This window comes from Salvelinus alpinus, chromosome 1, assembly GCF_045679555.1.
Source record: "Salvelinus alpinus chromosome 1, SLU_Salpinus.1, whole genome shotgun sequence".
Taxonomy (NCBI): Eukaryota; Metazoa; Chordata; class Actinopteri; order Salmoniformes; family Salmonidae; genus Salvelinus; species Salvelinus alpinus.
The window spans coordinates 72255832-72274492 of record NC_092086.1 but is presented as its reverse complement, the minus strand read 5'-3'; the positions used below and the strand labels follow the sequence as shown (position 1 = coordinate 72274492).

General features: G+C 41.6%; 1 protein-coding gene across 5 annotated transcripts in view; it reads right to left on the bottom strand.

Moving 5' to 3' along the window:
• Positions 1-786: 786 nt before the first annotated feature.
• The window catches only part of LOC139584785 (general transcription factor II-I repeat domain-containing protein 1-like), a 36400-nt gene continuing 18525 nt past the window's right edge, over positions 787-18661 (bottom strand). For 4 of the 5 annotated variants that reach the window (XM_071417003.1, XM_071326098.1, XM_071326090.1 and 1 more), the window contains exons 6-27: positions 18312-18631; positions 17853-17936; positions 16392-16475; positions 15871-16054; positions 14789-14814; positions 14477-14603; positions 14118-14161; positions 13642-13722; positions 12786-12905; positions 9445-9498; positions 9004-9081; positions 7072-7255; positions 6457-6518; positions 5949-6029; positions 5427-5694; positions 5238-5266; positions 3233-3280; positions 2945-3022; positions 2567-2759; positions 2315-2352; positions 2090-2199; positions 787-1854 (exon numbers count right to left, since the gene is read on the bottom strand). In XM_071417003.1, the coding sequence (XP_071273104.1) occupies positions 1786-1854; positions 2090-2199; positions 2315-2352; positions 2567-2759; positions 2945-3022; positions 3233-3280; positions 5238-5266; positions 5427-5694; positions 5949-6029; positions 6457-6518; positions 7072-7255; positions 9004-9081; positions 9445-9498; positions 12786-12905; positions 13642-13722; positions 14118-14161; positions 14477-14603; positions 14789-14814; positions 15871-16054; positions 16392-16475; positions 17853-17936; positions 18312-18631 (2362 nt within the window). In that variant the 3' untranslated portion in view covers positions 787-1785. The remainder of the gene's footprint in view (positions 1855-2089; positions 2200-2314; positions 2353-2566; positions 2760-2944; positions 3023-3232; positions 3281-5237; positions 5267-5426; positions 5695-5948; positions 6030-6456; positions 6519-7071; positions 7256-9003; positions 9082-9444; positions 9499-12785; positions 12906-13641; positions 13723-14117; positions 14162-14476; positions 14604-14788; positions 14815-15870; positions 16055-16391; positions 16476-17852; positions 17937-18311; positions 18632-18661) is intronic. The other variant, XM_071326080.1, reaches the window with a different exon arrangement.

The following is an 18661-nucleotide window of genomic DNA, read 5'->3' as shown; positions in this document are numbered from 1 at the left end:
GCTCTTATCCAGAGCGACTTACAAATTGGTGCATTCACCTTATGATATCCAGTGGAACAACCACTTTACAATAGTGCATCTAACTCTTTTAAGGGGGGGGGGTTAGAAGGATTACTTTATCCTATCCTAGGTATTCCTTAAAGAGGTGGGGTTTCAGGTGTCTCCGGAAGGTGGTGATTGACTCCGCTGACCTGGCGTCGTGAGGGAGTTTGTTCCACCATTGGGGTGCCAGAGCAGCGAACAGTTTTGACTGGGCTGAGCGGGAACTGTACTTCCTCAGAGGTAGGGAGGCGAGCAGGCCAGAGGTGGATGAACGCAGTGCCCTTGTTTGGGTGTAGGGCCTGATCAGAGCCTGAAGGTACGGAGGTGCCGTTCCCCTCACAGCTCCGTAGGCAAGCACCATGGTCTTGTAGCGGATGCGAGCTTCAACTGGAAGCCAGTGGAGAGAGCGGAGGAGCGGGGTGACGTGAGAGAACTATGTTTGACACAGGATTTGCTTTTTTTTGTGGTATAAGCGTCTATATTAACCTTGTCATCAGCTACTGACAGCCAGATGTTTTTTTTAATGTAATTTAAAATGTTTAAGCCTCTAAGTATTAGGTAGTTAAAAGCACTTAGATGTCAATTGTCCTGTCAAAGCTCCATCATATACTTTTAATTTCTCTAATGATACCATGACAGTTAATGACACAATACGAATACAAAAGTAGTAGGTTTAAACTTCCTTTCGAATAATTTTTATTTTTTTAACTTGCATTCATCACACACAAAGTCACTGCAGTCCAATGAAAGTGCAAGGCAACACATTTTATTTCAAAGGCCTAAATGGCATTAAGGTACAGCATATAAATACTGGTGAATCCAGAGACAATCGTTACAGGATAACACAGACCATTCTTTCTTTTACACACGTTACATTCATGTTGACTTAATGAGACATTTCAACTTAGCGCAGATGTGGAACAAACATAAGAAAAGCCGAGTTGAGAAATCTCAACTCCATGTACAAGTACTGTGATAAAAGAAAAGCCATGTAGTTATACAAAATATGTAATGTTTTCTTAGATATAATGCTATCACCTTGGGTTATTCCTACCACGGAGAATACCGGAACGCACACCTGAAGGCAAACATATTTCAATTGATATACTTTTTGAGTTACATACAGTAGTAGTTAGCGTTGTAGAGACATTTGATTCAGTACTTAGATTACTGAACATTGTAATTTACATCCCTGCACATGTTTTTTTTTTTTTATCTTCAAAATAAATAAATAAATAATCATACAAATATCTGAATGTTGTAAAACCAGATTGATCCAATACATTTGTGCCGTAGTTACACCCCATAACGAAAGTCTCCATGTTGGATCTGATAAAAATGATCTAAAATAGTGAGTACTTCAGTAATTGTGAGTTCCATAAGCTTAGTGCCATAACATAACCCCAGTCGGATTGAATAGCGTTTTTTGTAATCACTTTTGAAATAGTTGTATCAAGAAAGCCCCATCATGACTTGTGGGGGAAGACAAAAGAAAAGAAAGCATCCTGCAACAAATTATGCACAGATTCTATAGTTCCTCCTCACCTTTCCACCCAAGCCACCTAATATTGGCAATCGCCACCACTCCAAAACACACATCCAAACCTATATTTTCAGTTAGAAGATTATTTAAGCAACAGCACACGGGCAAAGCTGAAACTTGGAGATGTGGTTATAAGTACAGCTTTGATAAAGTCCTCTCATGTCTATTCTCTTCCTGTAGCATAGCATCTTTTTCCTCTTCTAGTATTTCACCTTCCCATGGACTTGCACATTCACTCCACTGTAGTCCACCATGTACATGGGCCATTGCTACAAGCAGAAAGAGACAAAGCAATAGAAGGATCATTAGAGAGAGGACGAGGGAGACTAGTTATGCTGTTGCAGAAGCAAATTCCTGTCCAATTACACAACCTTATTAGTGCCTTTTACAAATGCCTTTAATACCTACAAATGCAATATAAATATAAAGTAAACTGCATCAAAGTATCAAATCAGAGTATTTCAGTCATGTATTTTTGAGAATGATCACGTAATTACCACGTACCATCACTGGAATCTGATTGGTTGATACCCCTGACTCGGAGGGTAAGGACACCCGGCTGCTCTCCAGGACTCTTTTGCGTTTGCGTCGATTGGTAGAAACCGCTTTCTCTTCTTAAAACACAAAAACAATAATGCCGTTTTGAACATACTGCTAAAGCACGTGTTCTTATAGACTGCATTGCTTTTTAAAATATTTATAAATAGGTTACTGTAGAACAATCCTTACCTGTGTTACATGTTTGGGTGCATATTTCTGCAAAAGGCCTGTAGAAGAGAAAATTAATTAAATATGAATTTAATTTCCGTAAATGACCAGAGGTGAGCCTGGCTTTGCCCAAGAGTGAGTCTCTCTACTATAATTTCAACGTGTACAGTTCTTTCATGTCCTTCTTTCACATTTTAGACTTTGTATCCATAATCTGGGATATTTCCACAAACTTCAGATTGACGCTATTATCACAATTACACAGATACTCACTGTAGCTGGCTTTTGATGTTGATGTTGATCTCATCTCGGGCTTGAAGAATCTTTTCCAGGCGGACTATGTCGTAAGTGTTGGGATTTCGGAAGCGAATATCGTCCGGAAGGCCACTAACCTCCACAGACTCGGGACTGGCACGGATCAGCTTGTATGGGACCAGGACAGAGTGGTCCAGGCCCAAAGCATCACCTTAACAAGAATCTTTTCAGTCAGTTTTGGGCGGATCGTAACTTCAACTTAGGTTGAATTTTCACTAAGTCATGCATGGATATCAATGAGAGACTAAGTGAATATTAAACTTAAGTTAGGATCATTTTTTTCACTAAGGCTTGTATAGATAAAGCATACAGTATGAATGAAGGATATACACTGACCATATTTCTGGTTGAAGAGTTCTTTCACTTGCTTGCGAAGGATCACTTTCTCACCGATGGAGTTGACCTCTTCCTCATCTGTCATTTCAGGAGGAGAGGAGTCAAACATTGGTGGGAAAATAAAATAAATACATGTACGCAGTTGACTCTGATAAGTACACTGTTTACTTTGTTTTTGCTTGCTCTGGGTATCTGAATGCTCCTATTTAGTGCATGCAATCATGACAGTTTCAAACCAAGTGTTCTTACTGCATCAAAATGAACATGCAACACAATTATTATGCTCACCACTTATTGAGGCGTAGGCCTTCTTCAATAAAGTGATCCGACGAGGTGCTTAGAGGGAGACAAATGTAATGTCATTATACAACCGAGTGTACAAAACATTCTTGCTCATGCTCTTTCCCTGACATAGACTGACCAGGTGAAAGCTATGATCCCTTATTGATGTCACTTGTTAAATACACTTCAAATCAGTGTAGAGGAAGGGGAGGAAACGGGTTAAAGAAGTATTTTTTAAGCCTTGAGACAATTGAGACATGGATTGTGTATGTGCGCCATTCAGAGGGTGAATGGCCAAGACAATATATTTAAGTGCCTTTGAATGGGGCATGGTAGTAGGTGCCAGGCGCACCGGTTTGAGTGTTTCAAGAATTGCAACACTGATGGGTTTTCCACACAACAGTTTCCTGTGTGAAGCAAAAGGAGGTGCAACTAAATATTAGGAATGTGTCCCTAATGCTTTGTACACTCAGTGTTTATTACTACTATACTATCTATGAGTTCACAGTTGACACGGGACATTTCCTAACAAGTCATGCACCGCCCCAATAGGTCCACAGACGACGCAATCACAATCACACTGCCCTAACCCATCTGGACAAGAGGAATACCTATGTAAGAATGCTGTTCATCGACTACAGCTCAGCATTTAACACCATAGTACCTTCCAAACTCGTCATTAAGCGCGAGAACCTGGGTCTCGAGCCCCGCCCTGTGCAACTTGGTCCTGGACTTTCTGACGGGACGCCCCCAGGTGGTGAGGGTAGGAAACAACATCTCCACCCCGCTGATCCTCAACACTCGGGCCCCACAAGGGTGCGTTCTGAGCCCTCTCCTGTACTCCCTGTTCACCCATGACTGCATCGCCATGCACACTTCCAACTCAATCATCAAGTTTGCAGACTACACTACAGTGGTAGGCTTGATTACCAACAACGACGAGACGGCCTACAGGGAGGAGGCGAGGGCCCTCGGAGTGTGGTGTCAGGAAAATAACCTCACACTCAACGTCAACAAAACAGCTGATCGTGGACTTCAGGAAACAGCAGAGGGAGCAGCCCCCTATCCACATTGACGGGACAGTAGTGGAGAAGATGGAAAGTTTTAAGTTCCTCGGCGTACACATCAGGGACAAATTGAAATGGTCCACCCACACAGACAGTGTGGTGAAAAAGGTGCAACAGCGCCTCTTCAACCTCAGGAGGCTGAAGAAATTTGGCTTGTCACCAAAAACACTCACAAACCTTTACAGATGCACAACTGAGAGCATCCTGTCGGGCTGTATCACCGCCTGGTACGGCAAGTGCTCTGCCCACAACCGTAAGGCTCTCCAGAGGATAGTGAGGTCTGCACAACGCATCACCGGGGGCAAACTACCTGCCCTCCAGGACACCTACACCACCCGATGTCACAGGAAGGCCAAAAAGATCATCAAGGACAACAACCACCCGAGCCAATGCCTGTTCACCCCGCTATCATCCAGAAGGCGAGGTCAGTACAGGTGCATCAAAGCTGGGACCGAGAGACTGAAAAACAGCTTCTATCTCAAGGCCATCAGACTGTTAAACAGCCATCACTAACATTGTGTGGCTGCTGCCAACATACTGACTCAAATCTCTAGCCACTTTAATAATAAAAAATTGGATGTAATAAATGTATCACTAGTCACTTTAAACAATGCAACTTTATTTAATGTTTACATACCCTACATTACTCATATGTGTATACTGTACTCTACACCATCTACTGCATCTTGCCTACGCCGTTCGGCCATCGCTCATCCATATATTTATATGTACATATTCTTATTCATTCCTTTACACTTGTGTGTAAAAGGTAGTTGTGAAATTGTTAGATATTTCTGCATGGTCGGAACTAGAAGCACAAGCATTTCGCCAAACTCGCATTAACATCTGCTAACCATGTGTATGTGACCAATAAAATTTGATTTGAAATGAAAATTCAGAAATATGAATTAAATATCTGCTTCATAAAATATATGGAGAGTTACCTGGTTTAGGGATGAGTCCTTGGAAAGGTCTGCAAGAGATAAACAAAGATGGAATCTTAACATCAATCAACCAACTACCAGGGAGAAAAGAAAAGTAGCAATAGTTTGTCCCAAGGGCCAGTAGCTGAAGATCCCTGCCATATGTCTTATTTCCACAACCCCATGAAAACGTGAAGGAGAACTACCCACCTGGTGATGGTGAAGCAGATCTTGTCGGCAACTGCCAGGATCCTCTCCAGGTTCTGCGAGCCAAAGGTACAGGGTTTTCTGAAGGGGATGCCAGGGGGCAAGCCCTCGATGATCACCGAGCCCGGGTTGCTCTTGATCCTCTTGTAAGGCACTTGGACGGGATATTTGATGCCAAGTGCCTCCCCATACTTCCGGTTGAATAGGTCCTGGACCTGCTCTCTCAGGGTGTTGGCCAGGTCGATCCTAGACAGCTTGGCCTCTAAGCTATCTGTCAACAGAACCATATGACAACATCAGATGAATGGAGTAGTTTTGTTTAATATATTTCATATACACCTTTGCAGCTTGAAGCTAAATTGCGGCATATAAATAGTGCTTCTCATTTTAGAGAAAAAGTGAACAAGCAAGAGGAAAAAAACAATCCTAACCAGGCTCCATATGATATCCACTATGTATTACTCAAAGTATAGGAGGGCAAATTAATGTACCGATATTGAATCAAGTATTTGGTCTCCTTATTACCTGGGAAGCTTGGTCTCTGCATTGCAGCCCCTACGTCTTCTGACAAAGCATCTTTGGAGTCCAGGTCTGTGGAAAAAAAGTCTAAACTTGCAGTGAATACAACCAGTTCACCAGAACTATTTGGAAATATGGATCCAAACCACTGCCTTAAATGTGGAATTACCAGCTCATTTTAATTAATTACAGAGTTAATTCTAATTTATGGGCTCAACATTTTGAACTGATCATGTGTAGAATAATAGTTGCTTTAAAAAGGGCCTAATGGTAACGGACACAGTGGAGAACATTATAAGAGGGCTGGGCCCATTTACACTCAATCAATTCAGTAATGAATCGACATTGAACCAAAATTCAAATTTATTTCAAACTATTGAGATATTGGCCATTATATTAAGTGGGGATGTTTAATCTAGTTTGTAAACTTAGTGTTTTTGAATGTTCAAATTGTTCAAATCAACTGTGATACAATCATTAAATCAGCTGGCATTTAGGATGAAGATGTATTCACCTGAATCACAGGCTGGGAGAGGAGGCGGTTCTAGCTTGACTTGATCTGTTAACAGTTCTGGCCTGGATAGTATACCACAACAAAACATGGTTAGAACTTCATAAAGAGAAGCTTGCACACAAATAATGCTTTTGTGCTTCATTCCTGCACCAACATATACAACGTTTTACCTATATCCTCTTCATACAACAACAATAATAATATACAAACAAGGATTGTGTTCCAGGCTGACTACATTGCAGATGCCTTCTATATCTCACAACGCCTGGATAAGTGTTTTACACATCAGTTAAACACATCATATGATATAGCAGTCTGATGCCCGACTGGGCAGTCGATGATGCAACCGTTGGTTGATGTAATGCAACATCTGCAATGTAATCAGCCTGGAATGCGACCAAGACCTTAGTTGCATTCCAATAATCCTATTGAAGTGTGCACTTGTTCACTACTCCCCACAAAAGCATTAGATTGGTGTTGGCATGGGCTAGAGGGTTTCCATATACCAGTCATTTCCTTTCAAATCAATGAAGGGATGTGAACAACTGCAAACTTCTGGAGAAAGGAGATATTATTGGGATGCACCCTGCCCCGTGACAATGTATGACCTCTGACCTTTTGATAACAAAGTGGATCTGGCTGCCAACGGCCAGGATCTTGCGCAGCTTTGCCGCTCCGAAACAGTTGGGCCTACGGAAAGTCATGCCCTCTGGGAGCCCTGTGACACACAGCTCCTCTGGGTACATCTGAAACTTGGAGTAGGGCACCTTTGCAGACTCAGGTAGTCCAAGGGCCTCGGCTACAGAAAGAGAGGGGGATGGGAAATGGAGAGGAATATGGGTGATTCATTTTATGCAAAAGCTCTATGCTGTTCAATATTTAAAGTGGCACTCCAGTCTCCTTTTCACCTCATTAAACACCGGATTCACTTAACAAAAGGCACATCTCAATAGGTGGTACAGGTAAGTCATGACATAGCACAAGTGGGAGGGTGGACCTTTCCTCTTTATTTCTCCTCTATTGTTCCTCAAGCAAGGGGGGAGGCTGATGACATCACGGATTCCGATCAGACTAACTCCCCCCAATTTTTTTTTACCCTTTAGTGTTTGTACTTTACTGTTTACACTTGGGATATCGCTTTTCAACAGTATAAGTTCAAAAATCGCTGGAAGACATCTTTAAAAGGCAGTGTAGCACCTACTTCTCAATGCCAGAAACACATATAATAATAGCTTAGAGAACCAAAAGAAAACATACCCAAATTACAAACTCTTAAATCAGTTATAATATTGTAATGTTTTCCTAAAGTTGGGTTTGAGGCTTTCTCCACGTCAGCTCTAACTTCAGAAACAGTCCCATAACGCCCCTCGATCAGCGTCACAAAGTGGGATACATTGGTGAGAATGAGGCGTGCAAATTGGGTGTCTATGGTCAATCTGCATGTCATATTTAATCCCTGGGAACATCCACAGCTATCAACAATGGAAGGAGGGCAACAGCAAGAACTTGCTTCTCAAAGTGAATGCTGTCCCTACCATCAACGTGACTTCTAAAGCATCTCAAACAGCCAGCAGCATCAGCAGACTGAGCATTATCACAGGCTTCAGTGAGCATGGAAGTGAGCAGAGTAAGTGAAAGAGCTAGCTTTCTACCTCTATGCTAACATTTACTAGCTATAGAGCTACCACATGTAGTTCACATCTTCCATCTAAATAACACAGATAAAACTAACCAAATGTAAACATGTCTGCCAGCTGTTGGTAGCTAACTGTTTGTACTGTCCTACTATAGATAGTACAAGCCTATGGGAAAGAGTAGGTTTGACCGCTATGGAGGTCATGGTTACTGTATAGAGCCCTACGGCTGGGGCTGAAACTGTGTGTGTGGATGGCTCGTCTTATGGATCCGCGCGGGTTGATGCATCACCTGCAGCAGAATTTTATTCTACCATCTTCTATGGGCTACTTGAAGATATTCCCTACACCGTACTGATGGCAGATTTTAGGAACGGAATATGGAATATGTGGGGGCTGCGCGTTGCAGTAATTAGTCCGTTCTGTAGCTCTAGGGGAGTTTTCTATATGGCCTGCCGAGTGCGAGCTAAACTGGAATGCTACTCATACTAAAAAGTGAAGTGCCACTTGGTGCGTGCCAGATAACCATGTAGAGGAGTCTACCAGCAATATATTCCTCCACTGTGCGAGTCAGAAATTACGATCTTGTGTTCGGGGCTTTCCCGGTAGTCTTCGTGGTATTTATATGCACGGAGCATAAATTGTACAATTGTAAACTAACAAATAATTGTTCAAGTTAGAACCCATGTATATTAGTTCATATACAGCACCAACTTGAATTATTCCCAGGATAGTTAAATATTTTTTTTTAGAGAATCATTGCTTTCTCTGTGACATCTTAACAAGGATAGAAAATTATGAGCCTGTGTAGAAACGGTTGATGAAGTCTATTTTTTTATTGCTCGAGTCAGTTGCTCTCGCTTGGCCAGAGTCTGAACATTGAGTGTGCAGGTAAGTGTATTAGGCAGCTTACCATACTTAGTGCTGAATAGGCTTTCCACTTGCCTCCGAAGCTGGAGGATCATTTCACCTATGTCCTCAGCTAGATTTCCTTTCCGGAAAAAAAGCAAATGAAGAGAAATGTTCACGAGTGTTTTATTCAGAGCTGAAGAAAACGACCTGATTAGTGAAGAAGAATGTGATACATGTAAAAGTTACAACAGATTCCAATGCATTAAATCTGCAGTCTGAATAAACAATGGCCTGAAGGGGTAAAACAGTTGAACTAAACTCATGAGGCATTTATACATTATATTAATCCAGAATCAATTTAAAAGTGCAAAAGTGGAAAAATCACAGATTACACCTTTAACAATCAATCATTTGAAATTAATTTGTTAGGCTTTATCCAATGTAAGCATACAGTGCATCCAGCTGAAAGATCTTAGAGACAGGTTGTCCATCCCATTTTTACCTTCAGAAGATCTTCTGAGGCCTTGAGAAGCTGGTTTAGATGAAAGTGCTTCAGCTGAAAGGAAGACGGCAAAGAGGTGAGCAGGGTTGGCAAGTCTAGTTAAAAAGGTTTCACATTGGTACTTACAACTCATGCTACTGTTTGTCAAGCTCAAACAACAGTAGAACCTCAAAGATACAAACCTCAGAAATACAGACTGACCGGTCAACCGAAATGGCGTATTAAATTAAAAAACAACTAACTTTTACAGGCTACCGACAAACATAAATGTTCCTTACATTTGCTAAAAACACATCAATATTTACGATGACATGAAAAAATAATTTAATATATATACACAGTACCAGTCAAAAGTTTGGACACACCTATTCATTCAAGGGTTTTTCTTTATTCTTTACTATTTTCTACATTGTAAGGAAGACATCAAAACTATGAAAAAACAAATATGGAATCATGTAGTAACAAAAAAGTGTTAAACAAATAAAAAAATATTATATATTTGAGATTCTTCAAAGTAGCCGCCATTTGCCTTAATGACAGCTTTGCACACTTTTGTCATTCTCTCAACCAGCATCATGAGGGAGTCACCTGGAATGCATTTCAATTAACAGGTGTGCTTTGTTAAAAGTTAATTTGTGGAATTGATTTCCTTCTTAACGTGTTTGAGCGCATTGTGTTGTGACAAGGTAGGGGTGGTATACAGAAGATAGCCCTATTTGGTAAAAGACCAAGTTCATTTTATGACAAGAACAGCTCAAAAAGCAAAGAGAAATGACAGTCCAGCATTACTTTAAGACATGAAGAACAGTCAATCCGGAAAATGTCAAAAACTTTGAACGTTTATTAGAGTGCAGTCGTAAAAACCATCAAGTGCTATGATGAAACTTGCTCTCATGAGGAACGCCACCGGAAAGGAAGACCCAGAGTTACCTCTGCTGCAGAGGATAAGCTCATTAGAGTTACCGGCCTCAAAAATTGCAGCCCAAATAAATGCTTCAGAGTTTAAGTAACAGACACATCTCAACACACAACCACACTGCACACTGCCCTAACCCATCTGGACAAGAGGAATACCTATGTGAGAATGCTGTTCATCGACTACAGCTCAGCATTTAACACCATAGTACCCTCCTGGTACGGCAAGTGCTCCGCCCACAACCGTAAGGCTCTCCAGAGGGTAGTGAGGTCTGCACAACGCATCACTGGTGGCAAACTACCTGCCCTCCAGGACACCTACACCACCCGATGTCACAGGAAGGCCATAAAGATCATCAAGTACAACAACCACCCGAGCCACTGCCTGTTCACCCCGCTATCATCCAGAAGGCGAGGTCAGTACAAGTGCATCAAAGCAGGGACCGAGAGACTGAAAAACAGCTTCTATCTCAAGGCCATCAGACTGTTAAACAGCCACCACTAACATTGAGTGACTCACCACCAACATACTGACTCAACTCCAGCTCACTTTAATAATGGAAATTGATCAAAAATGTATCACTAGCCACTTTAAACAATGCCACTTAATATAATGTATGTATATACTGTACTCTATATCATCTACCGCATCTTGCCATCTTTATGTAATACATGTATCACTAGCCACTTTAAACTATGCCATTTTTATGTTTACATACCCTACATTACTCATCTCATATGTATATACTGTACTCGATACCATCTACTGCATCTTGCCTATGCCGTTCTGTACCATCACTCATTCATATATCTTTATGTACATATTCTTTATCCCTTTACACTTGTGTGTATAAGGTAGTAGTTGTGGAATTGTTAGGTTAGATTACTCGTTGGTTATTACTGCATTGTCGGAACTAGAAGCACAAGCATTTCGCTACACTCGCCTTAACATCTGCTAGCCATATGTATGTGACAAATAAAATTTGATTTGATTTGCAGGAAATTAGCTTTAAAATTGCAACATGTCCTCTCAACTCCATGGAGAATTGCAGGAAATAGAGGGAAAAGTTTCCCTCTAAAATTCAGCCGTGCAGACGGGCTGAACGCACACCCTGCCACGCCCACCACCTATGCCACCTATTGATTCAGAAAAAAACCTGACATTGTGTCTCACCATTGATCATAAGGCAAAGATATTGTTGTACATAATTTGTTTATCTGGTAATATGAAGTAGAAAAAAATAGCATGACATTTTTCTGCACTTACCCGTGGTTTTTTCCTTCATGATCATCGTTGGAAAAGAAAACTTGAACATAACATCACAGCAACCAAATAAAACAAACACGTCTAAGGATCTAGACAAGAGGTTAGCGTGGACACTTGAGTACAATTCCTTTTCTTTCCTCTTCTCTACGAATCTTCAAATAATGAGCCAAACATGACAATGAGTGACATGATAGCACAAACAGACTGGCACTCAGGCTAGTATAGCTCCACAACTATAGCACAACTTAGAATTGAGGTTCAGAAAGAGAATGTAGTGTACTCAAGTGTCCTTAGTTACCTCGTGCTACTCGACTAAAATCAGGGCTTGGGGATGGATGTTTAGGCCTAGGGCGTGGGTGACTAGGGTTGGGGGTTGGGCTGCAGGGGCTGTTGGCCGGGGTTGAGACAAGAATTTGTGTATGGTGCATGAACTGTACCGTCAAACCTGAGACAGAGTCCAAATTAAAAACATATAGCTTTAGTGAAACTCACAAACTGGACAAAATAAACCCAGTTTTGGTCAATTGTCAATTTACATTTGTTTATAAATAGAGGTTTTCCATTGCAATTATTATATTAGGAAACTAAAACCGATCTGGATGTTTGCAAAAATCTTGTCATTTGTTGACCAATCTTTCTTTGAATATGTTTTATGGGAACACAGGCTTTACTGTGAAAACTGTGTTTATCTGAGGTATTGCTTATGGATACTAGCTCAAATACTGGATCTCCGCACCATCCATCAGATTCTAAAATCAAAACGACACGTTCTTAAAGTCTGATTTTCAATGATGAAAGCCAAATTCATCGATACCATAAAAAAATGGGATAAAAAATAATAAATAAACCGATGGACAGTGTGTGTCCAGAGCAGGCGGCCTATTACTTACTTAGTGTGTTACAGGTTTGGCAGAGAGTAGGTGGGAGGTGGGGTGTAAGAGATAATACTGGGTACTAGTGACTCGGGGTGGGGTAGGAAGTGTGAGAGGGGGGAAAGGAGGCAGGGAGTATCTGTGAAAAGTGATTCCATACGTGTGCTGGTAATTTAGCTCCCTAACAGAGGGAGAGACCGTGTTGGCGGTAGTAGGCCCAGTGGCGCCGGGTCTGTGCTGTCCTGGTGCAGCCGTGAGGTGGAGAAGGAAGGCGAGACTGCAGTTACCTGCGTGGGTCTCCAAAGGGCGGCAGGAAGAAGCCTGCGCCAGGGTGGCCACTGCCAACACTGCTGCTGCAACTGGGTCAGCCTGAGGCTCACTTGGCTCCTCCACTGAAACACTGGCATCTGGGGGAGGAGAGACGGCACATGGTTAGGATACTTAATAAAGACATGCAGCAGTGTTAGGGTACTGGGTAACTTAGGGACAGACAGCAGTGTTAGGGTACTGGATATCAGGACAGTCACGTGAGAGAGGAGAGACAGTACTAGCCTGGTCCCAGATCTGTTTATGCTCTTGCTAACTCCACTACTTTCATTGTCATGCAAGTATAAGTACGGTAAGTGTAAAGGGGAACAGCCTTCCTGTCTTAAAGTATTGATGGACTCTCGTTTCTCTTTGCTTATTTGAGCTGTTCTTGTCATAATATGGACTTGGTCTTTTACCAAATAGGGCTATCTTCTGTATACCACCCCTACCTTGTCACAAGACAACTGTTTGACTCAAACGCATTAAGAAGGAAATCAATTCCACAAATTTACAAGGCACACCTGTTAATGGAAATGCCGTCCAGGTGACTACCTCATGAAGCTTGTTGAGAGAATATCAAGAGTGTGCAAAGCTGTCATCAAGACAAAGGGTGGCTACTTTGAAGAATCTCAAATATAAAAAATATTTTGATTTGTTTAACACTTTTTTGGTTACTACATAAATAAAAATAATCTGGAATAAGTAGGTGTGTCCAAACTTTTGACTGGTACTGCAATTCTCCACTATATTGACTTGCCGCTCCTCCGATGCTATCTGGTTTAACAGCTAAAGCTATTTCAAAAGGTACTATAATGACAGAGGCGCACCACTTACCTGGTACAGTCACCTGGATGATTTCCCCATCTGGGGGTTCCGTTTTAATCTTTTTCAAGGGAATACAATCTCCTGAAGGCCCTTAAAGAGTAACAGTAAAAACAGTTCATATAGCAGTGCTGCCTCCCAAATGGCACCCTATATAGTGCATTACTTTGACCTGGGACCATAGGGCTCTGGTCAAAAGTAGTGCACTATATAGGGAATATGGTTCCATCTGGGGTAAAGCTAGATCTTTCTCCCAGAATGTGTGACATTGGATTTTTATAGATGTGTTTCAAATGCTTTAAGTAAGTATGTTCTGTATCAGATGGCTTAAGTTTTCATCTGCGAATCCCAAGGGACAGTTAAAGAGTGGATATGCAAAATGTAACTTAATAGACTACTGTAAAAAGGAGTGCTAACCTCAGAGTTCACGTATTGGGTTTGCATGAAAGTATTACTATAGTAGGCTATAGCATTGCCTTGTCACTAACCTGCTTCGCAGTCAGCCAATGGACTCACACAAGAGCTTGTAGATCTGAAAAGGAAAACAAATGCACAATTTCGAATTATAACATAAATTAATTGGCATAGATAAATTGTGGTGTGTCAGGGTATGGCCTTCCATTACCAAGTGATAGACATGTAGCATTCACGGAATGGCTCTATCAATATATTACAACGGGTTGAAACGTTTGTTTTGTATTGTCTTCTGATCTAATTGTCTGTTATAGCTCTGGATGCAGATTGGCTAAATCAGGTGCGGAACAGATTTTTCTGATGATTTCAAATAACATCTTGCGTCACTACACCCTCTACATTACTGACTCGGTCCTAGGATTTGCGTACAGACCTGCTGCTGTGAGGATTGGTGACCAGCTCCAGTGCAGCCAACGGGACCTGGAAGTTGTCAGGGAAACCATCCTCAAAGGTGGAGTTTATGTCATGCTTCCCCTCCTCCTTGGCCACCTTACCAGCAGCTTTGTGACACAACATAACAGAATCAAGCAGATCAATCAATCAGATCAGCCATGATGGACTACAAGCTATTACAGCTAAACATCCATGGTATCAGAAGAAAAATAAGGACATGCCATTGCTAAAAGGCATGCTAAGGGCTTCTTTAGAAATCAACAATGCAAGATGAAAAAGTACTCAGTATTACCTGTGAAAATCCTTTCGTCAAACATTCTGGAATGAGAACAGAGGGTTGTTATTGTTTATAAATGTGATTATTGGTCATTGATAACAGTCAAGTAGGGAGGGCACCCTGTTGGCGAACAACAGTGCACATGTCAACAAGGGAACTGAACTGTTCTGTTATAATCTCCACCCGGCACAGCCAGAAGAGGACTGGCCACCCCTCATAGCCTGGTTCCTCTCTAGGTTTCTTCCTAGGTTTGGGCCTTTCTATGGAGTTTTTCCTAGCCACCGTGCTTCTACACCTGCATTGCTTGCTGTTTGGGGTTTTAGGATGGGTTTCTGTACAGCACTTTGAGATATCAGCTGATGTAAGAAGGGCTATATAAATAAATTTGAACAGACAACATCTCACGAGATTAAACAGACATCGCTGCACGGTCTATATCTGGGCCATCTTGAATAAACAGCAATAACAACAACAAATATCAAAAACAAAGTCAGGAGTGTATCACTCTTGGATAAAAATATGATCTTCAATCTGCTCTAATTGTATTAACATTAATGACATGCCCATGCGCTGATACCGGTGTTGACTCAAACTAAGCCTGTAGCCCAATCTACATTTATTTCATCAAATGGGTTGAATGACAGCGAGACGTTGGCTCAATATGCCAGAGAGCAGGAGGCACCATGCTGTGTGGTGTGAAGTGGGGGTTACCAGTCAGCGGGGCATTGTCTATTGGAGGAGGGCAGGGTATTTAACCGACAGATGGCCTGGTTTGACACTTCTCCCTTCATTGATTCAGTTTTCCAAATAGGAAATCATAGATAGATGAGATGCTGTGCATGCTTTTGTAGCTCATCAAACAGGGTTGTTTTCATTAGGGCATGTTTCTTATTGGACAACTGCATTAGTTGTAGTTCTTCCCTGTTTCAGTAAAAAATATATATTTTGGAGCCTAATGAACACAACCCTGGTATGATGTGTTATGTAGCCCTTATATGGGTGCACTACACACTACAGTGCAATCTCTTATTTTTGGAGGGAAGAATGAGAGAGAAAAATGACAGACTTTCCCAGACTGATCTCAGATCAGTGTTTACCGTTTCACTACAAAGCGGACCCCGTGGCGCTCCTCCAGGATGCGTTTGAGTTTGGGTACTCCGTAGGTACAGGGCCTCTTGAAGGGGATTTTGTCTGGGATGCCAATGATCTCCATAGCCTCTGGGTCGCAGGCTATCTTTCGGTACGGCACTGGAACCATGTGGTCCAACCCCAGGGCCTCCGCTGAAAATAAGGGGGTTGTCAGAAATCATTGAAGGATTTCAATCATGAGGCCCTACAATGCTGTCTTCATAAGGGTATAATGTATGGATGGATGGATTTATATGCAGTAATGACAGCTGGAAACTGACTAAACAATCATTCTATAGTAAAACCATTTTTTAAATAAATTGTATAAGGGACGTTTTCGCAGAGAATCTCCACTGAAAGTACTTTTTGGACTAAGACTAACCTTAATCTGGGTCCGGGAAACTGGAAAGTTGTTAAAACCCTAAAAGTGTTTGCTGCTAATGCCCTACAATAGGAAACCATGCTGAGAAATAGTGGTTAACCATCTCACCATAGCGACTGTTGAACAGGATCTGCACACATTCTCTCAGCGTGTTGATGTCCTCTGTCTCTCGAATGAACGAGTCCCATTTTTCTGTTGAGCGCAAAAGAGAATAACGTAAACATAAAAAATAGGTGAAGAAAGGGAGGATGGAAAAAATAAAGTTCTTCAATCGGTATGTCTACTTTCCACATGTACACAGGGGCTTTGGTGGTGGTTATCAAGGTTGTGGTCAAATCCAAATCAATTTGAAATCCTTATTCAATTATTGAATTCAATCATGAAGTGGAAAATTTACGTGGAAATCAATTCGAATTTCAAAAATGTTCAAGTTATGGAATTGAATTGGAATTCTATTTGAATTGTAAAAAATGTAATCTTTGGGATTGAATTGGAATTCAATATTTGTATTTTTCCCAGTTAATGGAAATAATGCACTTAGTATCAACAATTGACTACAGGATTTGTTTTGATCATTTTAACTGCTATTCCTATATTTCCAGTTTAGCTAGGCTGTCTGAACAATTACATTATCAGCCTGACGGAATTGAATTTGAATTTATGGAATAATATTGAATTGGGAATTACATTTTACCTAAACATTGGAATGGGATTTACAGGGATAAGGAATTACATTAGAATATAATTTGTGGCTCTGGGAAAGTAGATAAAGGGCCTCATTGCCAAAATGCCGAAGTATCCCTTAAAGTTAACACTGAATGCGTTTTACCAACTCCAAAATGTATTTCTAAAAATATACTGTATGGCCTTAGACGGCCCACCCAATAATTTACTATGTAGAATAAACCCTGACAAAGTAGAATGAGAAAATAATTAAAATCAGCATAAACTTCACACTGTTTTGGTCCGGCAGCTATCATGTTCCAGCAGCATGAAGCACAACTGTGCACATGTGTAGATACTCTGTGTGAGTGCACTGTTTTGCTTCACTGTAATCTGCAATATCTTGTGGTAATGCCATATCACTGAGTAAAATGTAAAAAATTATATGAAATCAAAGTAAAAAAATTAAAAACTATAATTTTCAATCATGTCATACAACACAAAGGAGAGGAGTCTATAGCGTGAGGCAAAAACCATTGGGTGATTGATATGCTCCCCTTTAAATAACTACAATGTGGGATTCACATGAAAAAAAGAGCCATTAAGTGAGCTGACAAGTCATTATCTAAGACTGAGTCCACATTTGAGAGATTGTCTATACCCAGATGTAGAGTATATGCATTGTCTGGCAGGGGGGTGGGGTGAGATGCCTAAAGACTCTGACCCCTTTTCACACTACTGAGCTGAGTCAAACTGAGCTAAGCTGTACCTGTTACACATCCACCATAGACGCTGCATCCATGAACAATGTGAATGGAAAATATCTGAGACAGCACAAACGGGTTGGTGAGAAATGTATGTGGCCTACAGGTCTACTGTCTGTGTCCAGTTCCAGTTCAAGCCTACCTGACTTCTCATGTACGAGGGAAAACAGGAGGCGCTTGGAGACGTGGATGCTGGGAGGACTCTGGCCCAACTCCCCTTGGAGTACTATCCGCAAAATGCCAGAAATTAAACATTGATAAACATACTCACGAGCGTAGCATTAAAAGCCTATTTTAAAGCCTATTTAAAGCCTTTAAATCATGCTTTCAAGGCTAAGCGAATCTTGAAAAATGAAAATTGCCATAATCAAAAGTGATTCTCGATCAAATAAGCTATGTGAAATGACAGCCAGTAGTATAACCACTAGCAAAAATGACAGGGAGAATTGTAACCACTCCCCTGCCAAATTAATTAAATTACAGACACAAAAAATGAACGGTGACTCAAAATGGTGAAGGGTTTGTCAGAAGTAACCTGGATCTCCATCATCTGCTACCTCAGCAACAGCTTCTTCCTGTGGGGTCACGTTATATATCTTACCATTGTCGGAACTGTCCTTGGCGGCCGTCCCTTTCTCCACCCCTGCCACCCAGGCCCCCAGGCGGTCTCTGTCCAGGTTGAGGAGGGACGTGGGGTTGCCGTCAGGGTGCGGCAGGGAAGACATGGGCATGCCATACAGGAAGCTGGAGAGCATGGAGTTGCTGGCCGAGACCGATGCGGTGGACAATTCCTGGGCGGTGGAGGCAGGCTTGGAGGCTGGGCCGTGTTTGGCTAGGATCTTGGTGGTGCCCGAGAAGGAGTTGTGGTTGCTGACGTTGCCGGCACTGGACTTAGTCTCACGCAAAGGCTCCTCTGTTCCCCTATACACAGATGATGAAGAAGAAGGAAAC